General features: G+C 43.0%; 1 protein-coding gene across 5 annotated transcripts in view; it reads right to left on the bottom strand.

The window, feature by feature from the left end:
• Nucleotides 1–17,685, bottom strand: part of TGFBR1 (transforming growth factor beta receptor 1) — a 458,152-nt gene that overhangs the window by 277,487 nt on the left and 162,980 nt on the right. For all 5 annotated transcript variants that reach the window (XM_077491981.1, XM_077491983.1, XM_077491979.1 and 2 more), the window contains one exon: nucleotides 869–1,099. In XM_077491981.1, coding sequence (XP_077348107.1) covers nucleotides 869–1,099 — 231 coding nt within the window. The remainder of the gene's footprint in view (nucleotides 1–868; nucleotides 1,100–17,685) is intronic.

Below are 17,685 nucleotides of genomic sequence, written 5' to 3' on the forward strand. Positions count from 1 at the left end.
TTTAATATGATTACATTTATAAAATACCCATTATATTCCACTACTCTTCTCTTTTCAAGGTTGGGCACGGACATTTTGCCTCAGTGCCTCTCTCGTACATGTCAGCGGGTTCTTTCCCTTTGGGGCCTTTAATACCTCTGGGCTGCAGATAACTTATTTTAAAACCTCTATTCAATACCTTGTAGAAGTGGAAGCCTTGGAATTTGGAGAACCATTTACATTTTGCGACCATGTCATCGACCATGTCATCTGTATACAAATACTAGTTATTGATATGCAAGTATATCATTATAGAGAATAATATTCCCTCTCTGTAAGCTATTCCATAGCCTTAATGTTCTAATGTTTATATTTCATTAGAATTGCACTCCATACTATATGCCTGCCCCTGAAGGAGATCAACACTCTGAAACACGTAGGGAAACAAATGCTATGATTAATTGGATTATGTATGGATAATTCATCAATTGTTTGTATCGTATATATTTTGTCCAATGTTTTCATGATACGATTTTATTCAATTAATACATTCTTGTATTTTATTATATTCACTGGTGTACGTGCCTCTAAAGTCCACCATTAGGAGAATCTCTTTCTGGTTTTGTATGCCATAGCAATACTGAACATGCACAGACCCTTCAGCTAAAAAGAGGTGTTTATGCAAAGCACACAGCATCGAGTCTTTGCATAAAAAGAATTTAACTTCCAAGAAAATGCACCTTTTAGGTTTTTTATTTTTTATCTTTTTTTATTTAATACGGAAAAGTATATTATTGGCTGAGATATTGATACCAGACAGATTTTGGCCTCCATGTGTCATGAATACCCACAGATAACACTACGTGTAAAAAGCATAAAGTTTAAAAACCTTTGTTATCCGCGGCAATAAAGCCCAAAATATTTTCATGGCGCAGCATCACAGTTTGATAGATTTCTGCCTCTCTGAACCACGAGCGTTCCTCTCTTGATGAAAAAATCTTGACTGCCACTTCTTCTCCTCGCCACTTGCCTCGCCACACTTCCCCAAAGCGACCTTTGCCAATGCTTTCTTGCAAAACGATGGTTCTTGCAATAGTTCTCTGCACAAGCAAAGGCAGACCTTGGACAAAAAAATAAAATAAAAAAAAATTAATGCAAAACGAAATCTTAAAAAAAGTCCTTAACAAATGTTCTACGTTACTGCAACCAATAAACTTCTATCACCTACTGTAGATTCCTTCTGGCTCCCAGCAGCAGTTTAAAATTACACAGGTGAGCAAAAGCACAGAACTTGTGTTAAAGTGTATTAGATCGGAAACAGAACTGTAAAATAAAAACTGAATAATGAATTCACACTTGCCCCACTCCTGCCCCAGACAATCCAACAGCAGCTTTGAAGAAGCTAGGTTGATGGATAGCTGCAGCTCGCTTCCATTGTAAATACTTTCTGCAGACAAGCAAGGGCACTACAAATGCAGGGGGGGGGGGGGGGGTGACGTGTCAGCTTCTGCAATCCTATTCCTTGTCTGAAATGTTAATAGCGGAGATAAGCTGCAGATATGAATCAACCCATCTCCATTAACCGGTTCCCGACCGACGCACGTTGGCAGAATGCCACGGACAGGGACGTCCCTTTAAATTTGCTGCCGTGCAATCATGTGCGAGCCGGTCGGAACCTCTGAGGTGGGTCTTGTGGACTCCACCGCGGGGATACCCGCGGTCTTCTCATGGGGAGGAAGAACGGGGAGATGCCAATGTAAACAAGCATCTCCCCATTCTGCCTAGTGACAGTGTCACATGTAGCCATGCCCCCCCCCCCCCCCCCCACAGTTCAAAACATGCCCAAGGACACACTTAACCCTTACCATGCCCCCTAGTGGTTAACCCCCTCACTGCCAGTGTCATTTACACAGGAATCAGTGCATTTGTATAGCACCGATTGCTGTATGACAGGACAATGGTCCCAAAAATGTCCGACGTGTCGACCATAATGTCACAGTCTGGAAAAAAGGAAAAAAAAAATAAAAAATCAAAGCAGATCGCCTCCATTTCAAGTAAAAAAAAAAAAAAAAATTTTTTTTAATAAAAATGCCATTAAACTATCCCCTATTTTGTAAACGCTATAACTTTGGTTTGCACAAAACGCTTATTGCGATTTTTTTTAACCAAAAATCTGTAGAAGAATACCCATCGGTCTAAACTGACGAAAATGTTCTTAAAATATATTTTTGGGGATAGTTTTTATAGCAAACTTAAAAAAATGCGTTTTTCTAAATTGTCACTCTTTTTGTTTATAGCGCAAAAAAAAAAAAAAAAAAAAAAAAAAAAAAACACACTACAGGGGTGATCAAATACCACCAAAAGAAAGCTCCGCGTGTGTGTGTGTGTGTGTGTGTGTGTGTGTGTGTGTGTGTGTGTGTGTGTGTGTAGTCAATTTTATTTGGGAGCTACATCGCACAACTGCCAGTTAAAGCGGCGCAGTGGCGAATCACGAAGACAGGATGCCGTTTTCTTTTCTTACATCAGGGGACACAGAGCCATAGTACTTACTATGTGGTATGTCCCATAGCAAAGGGCAACTGAAAGAGGGGGGGGGGAGGGACAACAACAAAAAAACAGGAGACCAGAGGACTCATACTGCAGCATACTGCGCCCAAAGGCAATCTCCTCATGACGTTTAATATCGATTTGATAAAATCTGATAAACATATGAACCGAAGACCAAGTGGCCTTACAGATCTGAGCCATAGAGGCCTGATGATGCACCACGCATGAGGGACTAAATCACCCTGGATGAGTGTGCTCTTAATATGATAAGGAAAAATTTTCTTCAAGCTGAAGCTTGAACAATCACTTGACAAATCCATTTGGAAAATAGTGGAACTTTATGCATGTCCACATTTTGGACCCTCTGGCAGTACACACAAAATGTGTTTTGCGAACCTCAACGGTTGCCTTTAACCACTTCAATACCGGGCCATAGTCATATGACTGCCACAGATAGGATCTCCCATCCTGGGTGGGCTTCATATGATGGCCTCGGTATTGACCGCTCCTGCGTGCCCCCGGGGGCCCGCAGCGCGGCGATCGTGGAGGAGGTGTGTCCCTCGGACACAGCCCATCCCCGATCTGTGGGATTTACATCCCCATCCACACCCCCCCCCCCCCCCGATACATATGACTGGCTGTGTCCAATCACAGCCGGTCACATGTACTGCCCCATACAGCACTCGTGCACGCGCGCAGAGCGGTGATCAGGGGTGCGGCTTGTCACCCTGCCACAGCCCAACCCCGATCGCAGTAAAGAGCCAATGAGATTGTCTCTTCACCATGTGACCGGCTGTGATTGGTCACAGAATGTTAACCAACCGCAGTAACGAGAGGTTACCGGGTTCTCCTCCTCACACACTGATCGTGTGTGAGGAGGAGATGGCGGTAACATCTCGTTACTGCCTAGTGTACATAAATCACACACGGATTACCTCCCCCCCAATAAAGAGGACCTGTCACCAACCAAAGTACCTGTCATCACCCATCACAGCCCATCCGAGTGCCTGAGTACCTGTCACAGCCCATCCAAGTACTTGAGTACCTGTCACCAGCCCGTCGGAGTAACGGAGTACCTGTCACCAGCCCGTCGGAGTAACGGAGTACCTGTCACCAGCCCGTCGGAGTAACGGAGTACCTGTCACCAGCCCGTCGGAGTAACGGAGTACCTGTCACCAGCCCGTCGGAGTAACAGAGTACCTGTCACCAGCCCGTCGGAGTAACAGAGTACCTGTCACCAGCCCGTCGGAGTAACAGAGTACCTGTCACCAGCCCGTCGGAGTAACAGAGTACCTGTCACCAGCCCGTCGGAGTAACAGAGTACCTGTCACCAGCCCGTCGGAGTAACAGAGTACCTGTCACCAGCCCGTCGGAGTAACAGAGTACCTGTCACCAGCCCGTCGGAGTAACAGAGTACCTGTCACCAGCCCGTCGGAGTAACAGAGTACCTGTCACCAGCCCGTCGGAGTAACAGAGTACCTGTCACCAGCCCGTCGGAGTAACAGAGTACCTGTCACCAACCCGTCGGAGTAACAGAGTACCTGTCACCAGCCCATCGGAGGAACAGAGTACCTGTCACCAGCCCATCGGAGTAACAGAGTACCTGTCCATGTGTCATTTATGCTCCTGGAACGCCTGAAGGTACCACTTCCATGCTGGACCTCTGTATATGGCCAGGCTGTGTAAAAGTCTCACACATGTGGTATCGCAATACTCAGGAGTAGCAGAATGTGTGTTGGGGTGTAATTTTTGCTATATACATGCTACGTGTTAGAAATATCTTAAAAATGGACAACTTTGTGTAAAAAAAAAAAAAAAAAAAAAAGTTTAATTTTCTTTCCACGTTTTCTGAAGACTTGTGTAAAAAAATGAACTATTCAAAAGACTCGTAATGCTTCATAGAATATACTTTGGGTGTTTGTTTTCCAAAATGGGGTCATTTCGTGGGTAATTCCATTGTCCTGATGCTCCAGGGCCTTCACAAATGTAATGGGTCATTAGGAAATTAGAGGTCTCATTTATGCTCCTAGAACAACTGATGGTGCTCCCTGCATGTTGGGCCTCTGTATGTGGACACACTGTGTAAAAGTCCCACACATGTGGTATCGCCATACTCGGGAAGAGTTGCAGAATGTATTTTGGGGTGTAATTGGAAGTATGCATATGCTTTGTATGAGAAATAACTTGACAATTTTGTAAAAAACAAAACAAAAAAAAAAACACCCCACCAACCATTTTCCCCCAAGAATTGTGGGAAAAAAATTACAACTTCAAAAAACTCACCGTGCCTCTTACTAATTACCTTGGACTGTCTACTTTTCAAAAAGGGGTCATTTGAGGGGTATTTGTACTTTCCTGACATTTCAGAGCCTCAAGAAATGATAGGCCGTCAGTACATCAGGTATGATCAGATGCGATCAATTTTCAATGATTTGCACCATAGCTTGTAGACCAACTTTCAAAGAGACTAAATAATATCCACTAATTTGGTTTATTTTTACCAAAGAGATGTAGCCGTATACATTTTGGCCCAAATTTATGAACAAAAATGACTTATTTGCAAAAATTGATCATAGAAAACGAAAAAAAAACAAATGTGTTTTCAAAATTTTCGCTCTTTTTTCACTTCGCAAAAAATAAAAAAACCCAGTGGGGAATAAATACCACCAAAAGAAAGCTCTATTTGTATGAAATTTTGTTTGGGTACAGTGTTGCATGACTAACTGGCATTCAAAGTGTGAGAGCGCTGAAAGCTAAAAATTGGTCTGGTAAGGAAGGTGTATAAAATGCCCTGTATTGAAGTGGTTAAATAGACTCTGATTGCTCTTACTACATCAAGAGAATGTAGTGCCTTCTCTTCCCTAGATTAAGGCTCTGGGGAGAAAGGAGGAATAATATTTTCATTTCAGATCCCATATGAAGGAAATCAGGGATCCTTCCTATGACATACTTCCTGGGGTGCCAACCCCTGGATCCAAACCAAGAAACATGCCTTCCAGGCTCTATAGAAAGTTATTCTGGAAGCCGGCTTCCTGGCATTAATCAAAGTAGATGCTACTGAAGGAGATCACCCATGATCTTGTATAGAGTGGGATTCAGTCAAACCTGTTCAATTTTTCATCCGTAAAGGTAGGATGAAATACCCGACCTTGTGCGAGAACGTCTGGCTATAATTGCAGAGTCTGAAGGACTCCTACTGCTATCTTTATAATCTCGGTAAATCAAGTTCTTCTGGGACCCGCCAAACTGGCCTCCTTTTGTTCCTTCTTAATGCTGCGGTGAAGGCGCGGAAGTAGCAGAACTGAGGAAATGAATAGATCAGTGAAAACTGATACCATTGGAAGACTAATGCGTCTGTTCCGCCTACTAGCGGACACCTTATTCAACACAAAGTTGTTGACCTTGTTGCTGAATCTGGACGCAAATAGGTCCATGTCAGGAATACCCCATCTCTGACATATTGCTAAAAAGATGTCGGGTGAAGAGATCATTCTCCCAGAAATAATTATTGGCGACTCAAGTAGTACGCCTGCCAATTACCTATTCCTGAAAATGAAAATTGCAGATACGCAAGGAATGTTGTGTTCTGCCCAAGCAAGAACATTATTCACCTCTTTTTGGGCTGCACAACCTCTCGTTTCCACCCTGGTGATCAATGTAAGCCACCGCCGAGGCCTTGTCAGACTGAATCCTGACAGGGCATGCCCGTAGTCTGACCATCCAAGATTCTAGGGCCAGACGTACTGCCCGAAACTTACAAAAAAGTTGATAGGCAAGGTCCTCTAACCTGAACCATCTCCCTTGGACAGAATGTTCTTCCAGGGCTGCTCCCTAGCCTAGAAGATGGACATCTGTTAAAACACAGGATAAAGATTTTCCCTTTTGCTGGATAACAACCACCAATTAAGGCTCTGACTTATGTCAGGAGCCAAAACGTATTGGAAACAAAGCCTCAATCATTTTTATTCCAGACCGACAGGATGGTGTCTTGAAGCAGTTTTTTTTTTTAGTAAAAGGGACGGCCTTGAAGGAGGCCACCATTTCCCCTAAAAACCTCCTGCGCAACCAAATGAAGGAATTTTCCATTGTTTTGATCAATTGAATTAGTCCTACAATGGAACTGAGTCTTGTCTGGGGTAAGAATACCTTCTGTATGGCATCTATAGTACTGTAACCTCCTTGATAGTTTAAAAGGAGAATCTTCCTAGGTTGAGTATCCAACCTTGAGTTTTCAGATTGTTACGGCTGAGATCAGACTCTGGTTTTAGACCCTAGACTGAATTATCTATTAAAAGTAGATCTTCTAACTAGGCTAGGACCGCTATGTCTTGAGCCTATAATCTGGCTAAAGGTGGTGCCAGAATCTTTCAGAACACTCGTGGTGCTGTGGTTAAGCTGAATGGCAGGGCTACAACTGAAAAGATAATTTTATATTTCAAAACGCCGAAATTTCTGGTGAGCAGGAAAATTTGGCACAGAGATATGCAATCTTTTCAGGATGGACACAGTCGATCGAATTATGAAAGGATTGAATGTTTAAGTGGCGATTCAGATAGTCGAGATCTAGAATGGGTCTTACCTCGGTTTGGTTCTGGAACCTTAAAAAGGTTTGAGCCAAAACCCCCCGTTCCACTAAGAGAACCTTTGATATCACCAACTGGGATAACAGCTGATCCAGAGGCCAGAAAGACTTTCTCTGGATCCTTAGGAACATTCTCAGAGGAGACAAAAACTCTCAGAACTCTAGCCGTAACCTAGAGAAAAAAATTGCAGAAATCCATCTATTTTGACATTGTTCCTGCCAGATCTTGAGAATTGCAGGACCTTTCCCCTCACCCGAACGAGTGGGGGTGCCCCTTCATGAGAAGGCTTTAGCATTATGCTTTGTGGGCTTTCTGCCCCAAGCCCCTGGTGCTGCCCTTGGGGACTTTCCCTTGAGCCTGACGTTTGAGGCAGTCGAGACTACCTAGAGGCAGATGCCCCTGGCATAGGAGTGGCAGCACGATTAACCACTTGACCACTGGGCACTTAAACACCCTTAATAACCAGACCAATTTTCAGCTTTCGGTGCTCTCACATTTTGAATGACAATTACTCAGTCATGCAACACTGGACCTATATGAAATTTTTGTCCTTTTTTTCCACACAAATGGAGCTTTCTTTTGGTGGTATTTAATCACCGCTGGGTTTTTTATTTTTTGTGCTATAAAAGAAAAAATACAGAAAATTCTGTAAAAAAAATGAAATTTTTCTTCATTTCTGTTATAAAATTTAGCAGATTAGTAATTTTTTCTTCATAAATTTTGGCCAAAATTTATACCACTACATATCTTTGGTAAAAATAAGTACAAATTGGTGGATATTATTTGGTCTTTGTGAAAGTTATAGAGTCCACAAGCTGTGGTGCCAATATCTGAAAATTGATCACACCTGAAGTACTGACGCCCTATTTCAATTCTTGAGACCCTAACGTGCCAGAAAAGTACAAATACCCCCCAAATGACCCCTTTTTGGAAAGAAGACATTCCGAGGTATTTAGTAAGAGGCATGTTGAGTTTTTTGAAGTTGTCATTTTTTCCCACAATTCTTTGCAAAATCAAAATTTTTTTAACTTTTTTTTTTTTTCACAAAATTGTCATATCAGTTTATTTCTCACACAGCATATGCATACCACAAATTACACCCCAAAACACATTCTGCTATTACTCCCGAGTACGGCGATACCACATGTGTGAGACTTTTACACAGTGCGGCCACATACAGAGGCCCAACATGCAGGGAGCGCCATCAGGTGTTCTGGAGCACCCAGGACAATTCTGACATTTCTCTCCTACATGTAAAAATCATCATTTATTTGCTAGAAAAAAACATTGAATCCCAAAACATTATATATGTTTTTTTAGCAAACACCCTGGAGAATACAATGGTGGTCGTTGCAACTTTTTATCTCGCACGGAATTTGCGCAGCAATTTTTTGAATGCTTTTTTTTGGAAAAAAAAAAAACAGTTTTGTGCTAAAAAAAATAAAAAAAAAAACAGTAAAGTTAGCCCAATTTTTGCATAATGTGAAAGATGAAGTTACACCGAGTAAATTGATACCCAACATGTCACTCTTCAAAATTGCACAGGCTCGTGGAATGGCGCCAAACGTCGCTACTTAAAAATCCCCATAGGCGACGATTTAATTTTTTTTTTACTGGTTATATGTTTTGAGTTACAGAGGAGGTCTAGGGCTAGAATTATTGCTCTCGCTCCAACGTTTGCAGCGATACCTCACGTGTGGTTTGAACACCGTTTTCATATGTGGGCGGGACTTACGTATGTGTTCGCTTCTGCATGCGAGCACATGGGGACAGGGGCGCTTTAAAAAAAAAAAAAAAAGATTTTATTGTTCATTTTACTTTATTTTAGTTTGACATTTTTTTCCCCAAAAATACATTTTTTGATCACTTTTATTCCTATTACAAGGAATGTAAACATCCCTTGTAATAGGAATATGGCATGACAGGTCCTCTTTACAGTGAGATATGGGGTCAATAAGACCCCACATCTCACCTCTAAGCTGGGAAGCCTGAAAAAAAAAAAAAAAGATTCTGGATTTGATAGTATTGGCGAGTCGGTAGAAGCACCGGAGGGCGGCGGGAGGGGGGGGGGGGGTGTCTATGGCTGGGTATTGCAAGGTATCACCGACTATGGCTGGGTATATCAGAGTATGGCGTTGCAGAGTATTGAAGGATATTGGAGGGTGTTGCAGAGCATTGCAGAGTGTTGCACGGTATTGGCGGGTGTTGCAGAGTGTTGCAGGGTATTGGCGGGTATTGCAGAGCGATGCAGAGTATTGCAGGGTAATGCAGAGTAATGCAGAGTAATGGCAGGGTATTGCAGAGTATTTGCAGGGAATTGAGGGGTTAATTTTCGGTGAGCAGCGATGTGGGCACTGCAGATGCAGCCCACATCGCTGCTGACACCGATCTCTTCCCCCCTCCGCTATTCCGATCGGTACAGAGAGGGGGAGGGAGGAACCGGCGTCATAACACGACGCCGGTTTGTTTACAAGTGATCACTCCGTCATTTGACGGAGCGATCACGTGGTAAACGGCCGCGATGAGCAGCTGTTTACCGCGATCCGCCGGGTCCACTCGAGTGCGCGCCCCAGGGGGCGCGCGAGAGCGGAATTCTGGGAGGACGTCATATGACAGCCTCCCAGAGTTAAGAAACCGCCCTGAAGCAGTCATTCGGCTATAGGGCAGTTATTAAGTGGTTAAAGAAAAAATGTTTGGGTAAAACTCTTTACCAGTTAAGAGGTTCAATTAGAGGTCCTTTTGGATGTACTTATCCAGATCGTCTCTAAATAGCCGTACCCCATGAAGGGAAACAAACTGGCTAAGAGCTTATTACACAGTGCTTCGGCTGATCAATATTTCAGCCAGAGAACTCTGCGAGAATGCACTAGTCCAAACATAACCCATAAGGCTTAAACGATAGTCTTTCATAGCATCTACTGTGAGACAGTGCGTCAGATACACCAGCCCATTGCCAGCCCGGCTGATCAGGCAGAATTTCAGGTATCACCATAAACTGTTCCTTAATCCTTTGAAGTCCACGTTTTTCAATGAGTTAATAGACTGAGATCCACCAATTGCAGCAAAAACCATCTGCGCTACTGAACTGCAAAAGATATCTAGTCTTTAACCACCTCAATACAGTGCACTTACACCCCCTTCCTGAGCAGACCAATTTTCAGCTTTCAGCGCTCTCACAGTTTGAATCACAATTAGTCATGCACTGTACCCATATGAAACTTGTGTCCTTTTATTACACACAAATAGAGCTTTCTTTTAGTGGTATTTAAATCACTAGTGAGTTTTTTATTTTTTGTGCTATAAAAACGTAAATTGTGTGAAAAAAAAATGCCTCTGTTTCTGTCATAAATTTTTGCTAATTAGTAATTTTTCTTCATACATTTTGGCCAAAATGTATACTGCTGCATATCTTTGGTAAAAATAACCCACATTAGAGTATATTATTTGGTCTTTGTGAAAGTTATAGAGTCTATGAACTATGGTGCCAATCACTGAAAATTGATCACATCTGATCAGGCCTTCAGTACATCAGGTGTATCTCATATCTTGCGACACTAACAAGTCAGGAAAGTACAAATACCCCCCAAATGACCCCTTTTTACAAAGTAGACATTCCAAGGTATTAAGTAAGTAGCATGGTGAGTTTTTTTTAAGTTGTCATTTTTTCCCACAATGCTTTGCAAAATGAAGATTTTTTTTAAATTATATTTTTTTTTACAAAAGTGTCATATTATCATCAGGTTATTTCTCACACACAGCATATGCATACAACAAATTACTTCCCAAAATACATTCTGCTACTCTTCCCAAGTATGGCGATACCACGTGTGAGACTTACACAGCCTGACCACATACAGAACACCAACATTGAAGTAGTACCTTCAGATATTCTACGAGCAAAAATGACGCATCTCATTTCTCAACTACCTATTACACTTTTGAAGGCCCTGGAGTACCAGGACAATGGAATTTCCCATAAAATGACCCCATTTTGGAAAGCAAACACCCCAACGTATATTCTATGAGGCATGGGCTGCAAATAGGTACTCGGGTACTCTGATGGCTTGGTGACTGGTATTTGGGTACTCTGATGGACCGTGACAAGTACTCAAATACTCTGACGGACTGAGTGACAGGTACTATGAGGGGTGGTGACAGGTCCTCTTTATTGGGGGGGGGGGCAGTCAGTGTGATTGGTGTACACTGTAGGCGGTAACGAGATGTTACCGCAATTTAAGATAATAGTAGTTGTAATCCTCAGACATTAAAAATAGGAGCATAGCATATCCCTCTATAGTGTATATTTTTCTCAAATTAAGAGCATGAAGTGTCATTTCTGTCTGCTGCTTCATTCCTCTGCTATCAGCATAAGTCACTGCTGACAAGTTTTCCGGGTATCAAGGAGAAAATAAAAGGCGACTGGAGAGGGGTCTAAAGCTGATTGGCAGCCACAGCTATGTTCAGAGGAATGTGTCGCTTCCCTTCAACCAGCTCTAAGAGTTCAGCTCACTGCAGAGTGCAACCCTCAATTCTCTGTTCCTTTTTTTTCAGACAGATCAGAATATTTCCTGAGCCAGAAATAGTAAATTCTTCCAAGATCTTTTTGCATTAAATCCTATTTTCTGCTAGGAAAATTGTCAGACAATGAATGAGGAATGCACCACCTGAATTTAATACTAAGTTGCCCATCTACATTTAACAAAATTTGGGATAGATGGCTTCAAGCCTCTGAAACTTGTTCTTAATTAGGAGTTCCCACTAACCATTTTACTGCTTCATTACTGTCACTAGTATTGATGTACCCGTGATTATATGCGTTTACTTTCCAAGGAAATGAATACTTCTTTTGTTGGTTTGTGTCATACACACATCTTGTTCTTATAATGGATGGATGCAAGATTCTGATATTCACCCACTTTGTCAGTGTGTACGAAATACATTGTTTGTATCCCTTAACTTGTACAACTTTTAAAAAACTGTTTGAAACTGAAAAAAAAAAAAATAAAATAAAAAAAAATAAATAAAAAACGTGAAATCCTTTTTTCGTTCATTGATGGACACAGCATCTTCATCTTGACCTCAGGGTTAGATCGCCCCTTTAGGAGAGGACTAGGCAGAGCGCGTTAAAAACAGCAAGACTTGCACAGTACCGCCCAGGGGGCAGTCCTACTGGTTATAACCCTTAACACTGCAACCAGCAGCTCAGTTCGTCAAAAGCAAAACAAATAGGAGGGGTGGGTGCTGTGTCAGTCAATGAACTTCAGAGAAAAGGATTTTACGGCGAGTACAAAAATCCTATTTTCTTTCGCTCATTGACGGACACAGCATCTTCATCTTGACCTTAGGGATATCCCCAAGCAGTGTCAAAGAAACGAGGGGTGGGAACAGTAAGAAAAAACAACTTCACCCATAACTCCTCAACAGAGCAGTTGCAACCTTAAACAGCCGCCTGCAAAACCTTGCGGCCGAAGCAAGCAAGCATTCAAAGATGCGCTCACATCAACCTTGTAAAATTTTGTCAAAGTGTGAATGGGCGACCAGGTCACCGCCTTACACACCTGGGAAGTGGATGCTTGATGTCGGAAAGCCCAAGGAGGCACCAACTGCCATGGTCGAATGTGCCGTGACAGGAAAGGGAGGCGCCTGCCCCCTTATGGGATAAGCCTGAACCACAATCCATCTGATCCACTGAGATATGGTGGCCAATGAGACTGCCAGTTCCTTTTTCGGATCAGCCACCGATACAAACAGCGAGTCCGACCTCCAAAAAGGAGCCGTAGCAGACAGATACACCCTCAGAGCCCAGATCACGTCCAAGGAATGCAAAGCCAGCTCTTTGGGGTGTGACGGCTGAGAACATAAGGACGGAAGCACAATGTCCTCATTTAGATGAAAGGCCGAAACATTTGGCAGAAACTAAGGCTGAAGATGCAGCAGCATTTTATCCTTGTGGAGGATCAAGTATGGAGCCAACTCCTGGTACATTGTTACATAGTTCGTAAGGTTGAATAAAGACAACAGTCCATCCAGTTCAACCCGAGTGAGTGCCTACAATTGTTCCTATCCCTACATTGCACACTCACATCCATCCCTACCCTAAAGGAGTCCACAATCCAAGGTCCCCATTCATATACTAGGGCCAATTTTGGACAGAAGCCAATTAACCTACCTGCATGTCTTTGGAGTGTGGCAGGAAACCGGAATACCCAGAGGAAACCTACGCAGGCACAGGGAGAACATGCAAACTCCAGGCAGGTAGTGTAGTGGCTGGGATACGAACCAGCAACCCTTTTTACTGCTAGGTGAGTGCTAACCACTACACCACTGTGCCGCCCAAATGTAACAGCCACTAGAAAGACTACTTTGAGAGAGAATGTCAATAAGGGGATCTCCATGGTTTCAAACGGCGGTTTCTGAAGCACCGAGAGCACCAAATTCAAATCCCACTGAGGTAACGGTGGTCAGACCAGTGGGGCCACAAATCGAACCTCCCAAACAAACATACTCAACAATGAATGAGTTGACAAGGGTCGCTGGAAAAAATAAAAACAGCTAAAGCTGATATCTGCCCCTTGATGTTGCTTAAGGCAAGTTTCTGATTCACGCCACGCTGCAAAAACAGCAGGATCCTGGAAAGAGTATGTGCACAGACGCCACCCCATCTCCTCACATATGGAGATGTAGGCCTTCCATGTATGATGATAAATTTTCACAGAAGATGACTTCCATGCCCTCAGCATAGTGGATATTACTGAATCCAACAGACCTCAGTCCCTGGCTTTCAACCACCATGCCATTAAAGCCAGTGACCGTAAAGCAGGATGAAGTATTGGACCTTGCGACAGAAGGTCCTCTCACATCGGCAGTCGCCTAGGAACATCCGTCACCATTCATACTATGTCGGAGTACCACGGACGCAGAGGCCAATCTGGGGCAATAGAATTACCGGAATCCCCCTCAGCCCCTAATCTGAGGAGCAGACGTGGTAGAAGTTTGAGCGGGGGAAAAGCATAAATCAGCTGATAATGCCCCCGTGGAGCCAACGCGTCTACCGCACCCGCCCAGGGATTCTTTGACCTGGCCACAAACCTCTGTACTTTCCGATTGAGTCGAGAAGCCAGGATATCCACATCTGGCATGCCCCACCCTAGGAAAAGGAGCCCAAATACATCCGGATGTAGCGACCATTCCCCTTGGTCCAGCATCTGACTTAGGTAGTCCGCTTGACAGTTTTTTACACCCGGAATGTACACAACAGAGCCAGCATGCAGCGTTCTGCCCACAGCAGGATGTGAGCGACCTCCAGTGTTGCAGCTGAGCTGGCATCTCCTTGATAGCTTACATATGGCACAGCTGTGTCATTGTCCGACTGGATCCTGACTGAAATCACCCCTGCAGCCTCCGTCAGGAAAGCATTTCCAGCAAACGTCAAAGTAGTCTGAGGGCCAGAAGAATGCCTGTGCACAATAAAGGCATTTTGTGAGCATCTGTCATGACGGCGTTTGGCACCAAGGTGCGCTATTTAAAGGGGACCCATGCCTTGCTGCCCGATCAACAGTGTTTACTGTGCATCCTGCTACCGGTTATCTGAATTGCCTGATCCGTATCTAACTTGGCTTGATACTGACACCTCTGCTTGCTGCCTGCCTCGAACCCGGCTTTGGACTTGACTATTCTTTGGATTTCACCTTGGTACCTTATCTGCCCGCCTGTGTTTGACCCGGACTGTCTTAACTACTCTAACCTGCCATATACCTGCATCCTGCTGCTGGACTACAGGACACCTCCTTGTTGCCCGTTGTATCCTGCCTGCACCCCGCTACTGGGCTACAAGACATAGTTACATAGTTAGTCAAGTTGAAAAAAAAAGACACAAGCCCATCCAGTTCAAACCCCCAAAAAAATAATATAATATATAAAATATCATATATCATACCAGCCCATATACCTACAGTTGATCCAGAGGAAGGCAAAAAAAACCAGAAGAGCATGATCCAATTTGCTAAAAGCAGGGGAAAAAAAATTCCTTCCTGATCCCCCGAGAGGCAAACGGATTTTCCCCGGATCAACTTTACCTATGAATGTTAGTACCCAGTTATATTATGTACACTTAGGTAATAATCCAGGCCCTTCTTAAAGCAATCCACTGAGCTGGCCAGAACCAGCTCTGCAGGGAGTCTATTCCACATTTTCACAGCTCTTACTGTGAAGAAACCTTTCCGTATTTGGAGATGAAATCTCTTTTCCTCTAGACGTAAAGAGTGCCCCCTTGTCCTCTTTGTTGACTGTAAAGTGAATAACTCGACATCAAGTTCCCTATATGGACCCCTTAGATATTTGTACATGTTGATCATATCCCCCCCTTAATCTCCTTATCAAGAGAGTGAATAAATATAATTCCTCTAATCTTTCCTCATAGCTGAGTTCCTCCATGCCTCTTATCAGTTTGGTTGCCCTTCTCGGCACTTTCTCCAGTTCGCCCATATCCTTTTTGAGAACTGGTGCCCAAAACTGAACGGCATATTCCAGATGAGGTCTTACTAATGATTTGAACAGGGGCAAAATGATATCTCTCTCTGGAGTACATACCTCTCTTAATACAGGAAAGGACTTTGCTCGCTTTGGAAACCGCAGCTTGGCATTGCATGCTATTATTGAGCTTATGATCTACCAAAACCCCCAGATCCTTAACTATTGATTCCCCCAGTTGTACTCCCCCTAGCATGTATGATGCATGCATATTCTTAGCCCCCAAGTGCATAACTTTACATTTCTCAACATTAAATCTCATCTGCCACAGTCGCCCAAGTAGACAGAGCATTGAGGTCGGCTTGTAAATTGGAGACATCGTGTAAGGACGTTATTCCACTGGTGTCATCTGCAAACACGGAAATGTTACTTTTGATCCCAGACCCAATATCATTTATAAAGATATTAAAAAGTAAGGGTCCCAACACTGAACCTTGGGGTACACCACTGATAACCTTAGACCATTCAGAGTAAGAATCATTAACCACGACTCTCTGAATTCTGTCTTTTAGCCAGTTTTCTATCCATTTACAAACTGATATTTCCAAACCTGTAGACTTTACCTTACACATGAGCCGTGTGTGCGGAACTACATCGAACGCTTTTGCAAAATCCAAATACATCACGTCCGACACCCCTCTGTCCAAGGTTTTACTTACCTCCTCATAAAAAGAAATCAGGTTTGTCTGACAACTTCTGTCTTTCATGAATCCATGCTGTGTTGCTCAAAATATTTTTTTCCTGAAAGAACTCGTCTATGTGGTCCTTTATTAATCCCTCCAGTATCTTCCCAACTATAGAAGTTAAACTAACGGGTCTATAATTACTTGGTAAAGACTTTGTTCCCTTTTTAAATATAGGCACCACATTGGCCCTGCGCCAATCCAGTGGTACTATTCCTGTCATTAATGAGTCCCTAAAAATTACATACAATGGCTTTGAAATTACAGAGCTCAATTCTTTTAGGATCCGTGGGTGGATGCCATCAGAGCCAGGTGCTTTATCCACCTTTATTCTGTCCAAATATTTCTGGACCACATCACTTTTGAGCCATTGTGGATTTGGGGCTGCGTCAGTACCACCCCCATTATGGATATGAGCTCCCCCATGCTCTTTTGTATACACAGAGCTGAAGAAAGTATTTAATAAGTTAGCCCTCTTTGTCCCCAGTCACCCACTCCAGATTATTTTGCAAAGGGCCTACATGCTCAGACTTAACCTTTTTACTATTAATATATTTGAAGAATTTCTTGGGGTTTGTCCTATCTTTAGCAATCTGTCTTTCATTTTGAATTTTTGCATCCTTGATTTCCTTTTTACATATTCCTTGTAACATTTAAATGACACTAGCGTGCCTTTATTTTTATATTTTTTAAAAGCTCTTTTTCATATAGTTTATAGCTTTTTTAATTTAGGCTGTGAGCCACATCGGTTTTATTTTCAACCTTTTAAACTTATTGCCCATGGGAATATACTTTGCCGTGAGATCACAGTCTTTTTGAAGAATTCCCATTTCTGTTCTGTGCCCATTGGTGCCAATATTCTCTCCCAGTCTAAGTCCTGGAGAACAGCCCTCATCCTTGGAAGATTTGCTCTCTTGAAATTACGTGTTTTTATCTTTCCCGTATGTGATTTTTGCTTACAGCTAACATCAAATGAAATCATGTTATGGTCACTGCTACCCAGATGTTCCTTTATCTGAATATTAGTAATACTTTCTGCATGGTTTGAGATTACCAGGTCCAACAGAGCATCATTCCTAGTTGGGGCCTCAATAAACTGGACCATAAAATTGTCTTGTAATAGGTTTACCATTTTTGCCCTTTAACTGTCCCAGCAGTGCCATTACCCCAGTCAATTTCTGGGTAGTTAAAATCCCCCATTATTATCACTGTCCCAGCCCTTGCAGCCCTTTCTATCTGTGCAAGGAGCTGAGTCTCCACCTCCTCATTAACATTGGGTGGTCTATAACAAACTCCAATGATTAACTTTGAACTATGCACATCTGTATGCAGTTCCACCCATAATGCCTCAGACTCATCACACT

The sequence above is a fragment of the Lithobates pipiens genome, unplaced genomic scaffold, assembly GCF_037356315.1.
Source record: "Lithobates pipiens isolate NorthernLeopardFrog02 unplaced genomic scaffold, aLitPip1_a1.2 Scaffold_19, whole genome shotgun sequence".
Taxonomy (NCBI): domain Eukaryota; kingdom Metazoa; phylum Chordata; class Amphibia; order Anura; family Ranidae; genus Lithobates; species Lithobates pipiens.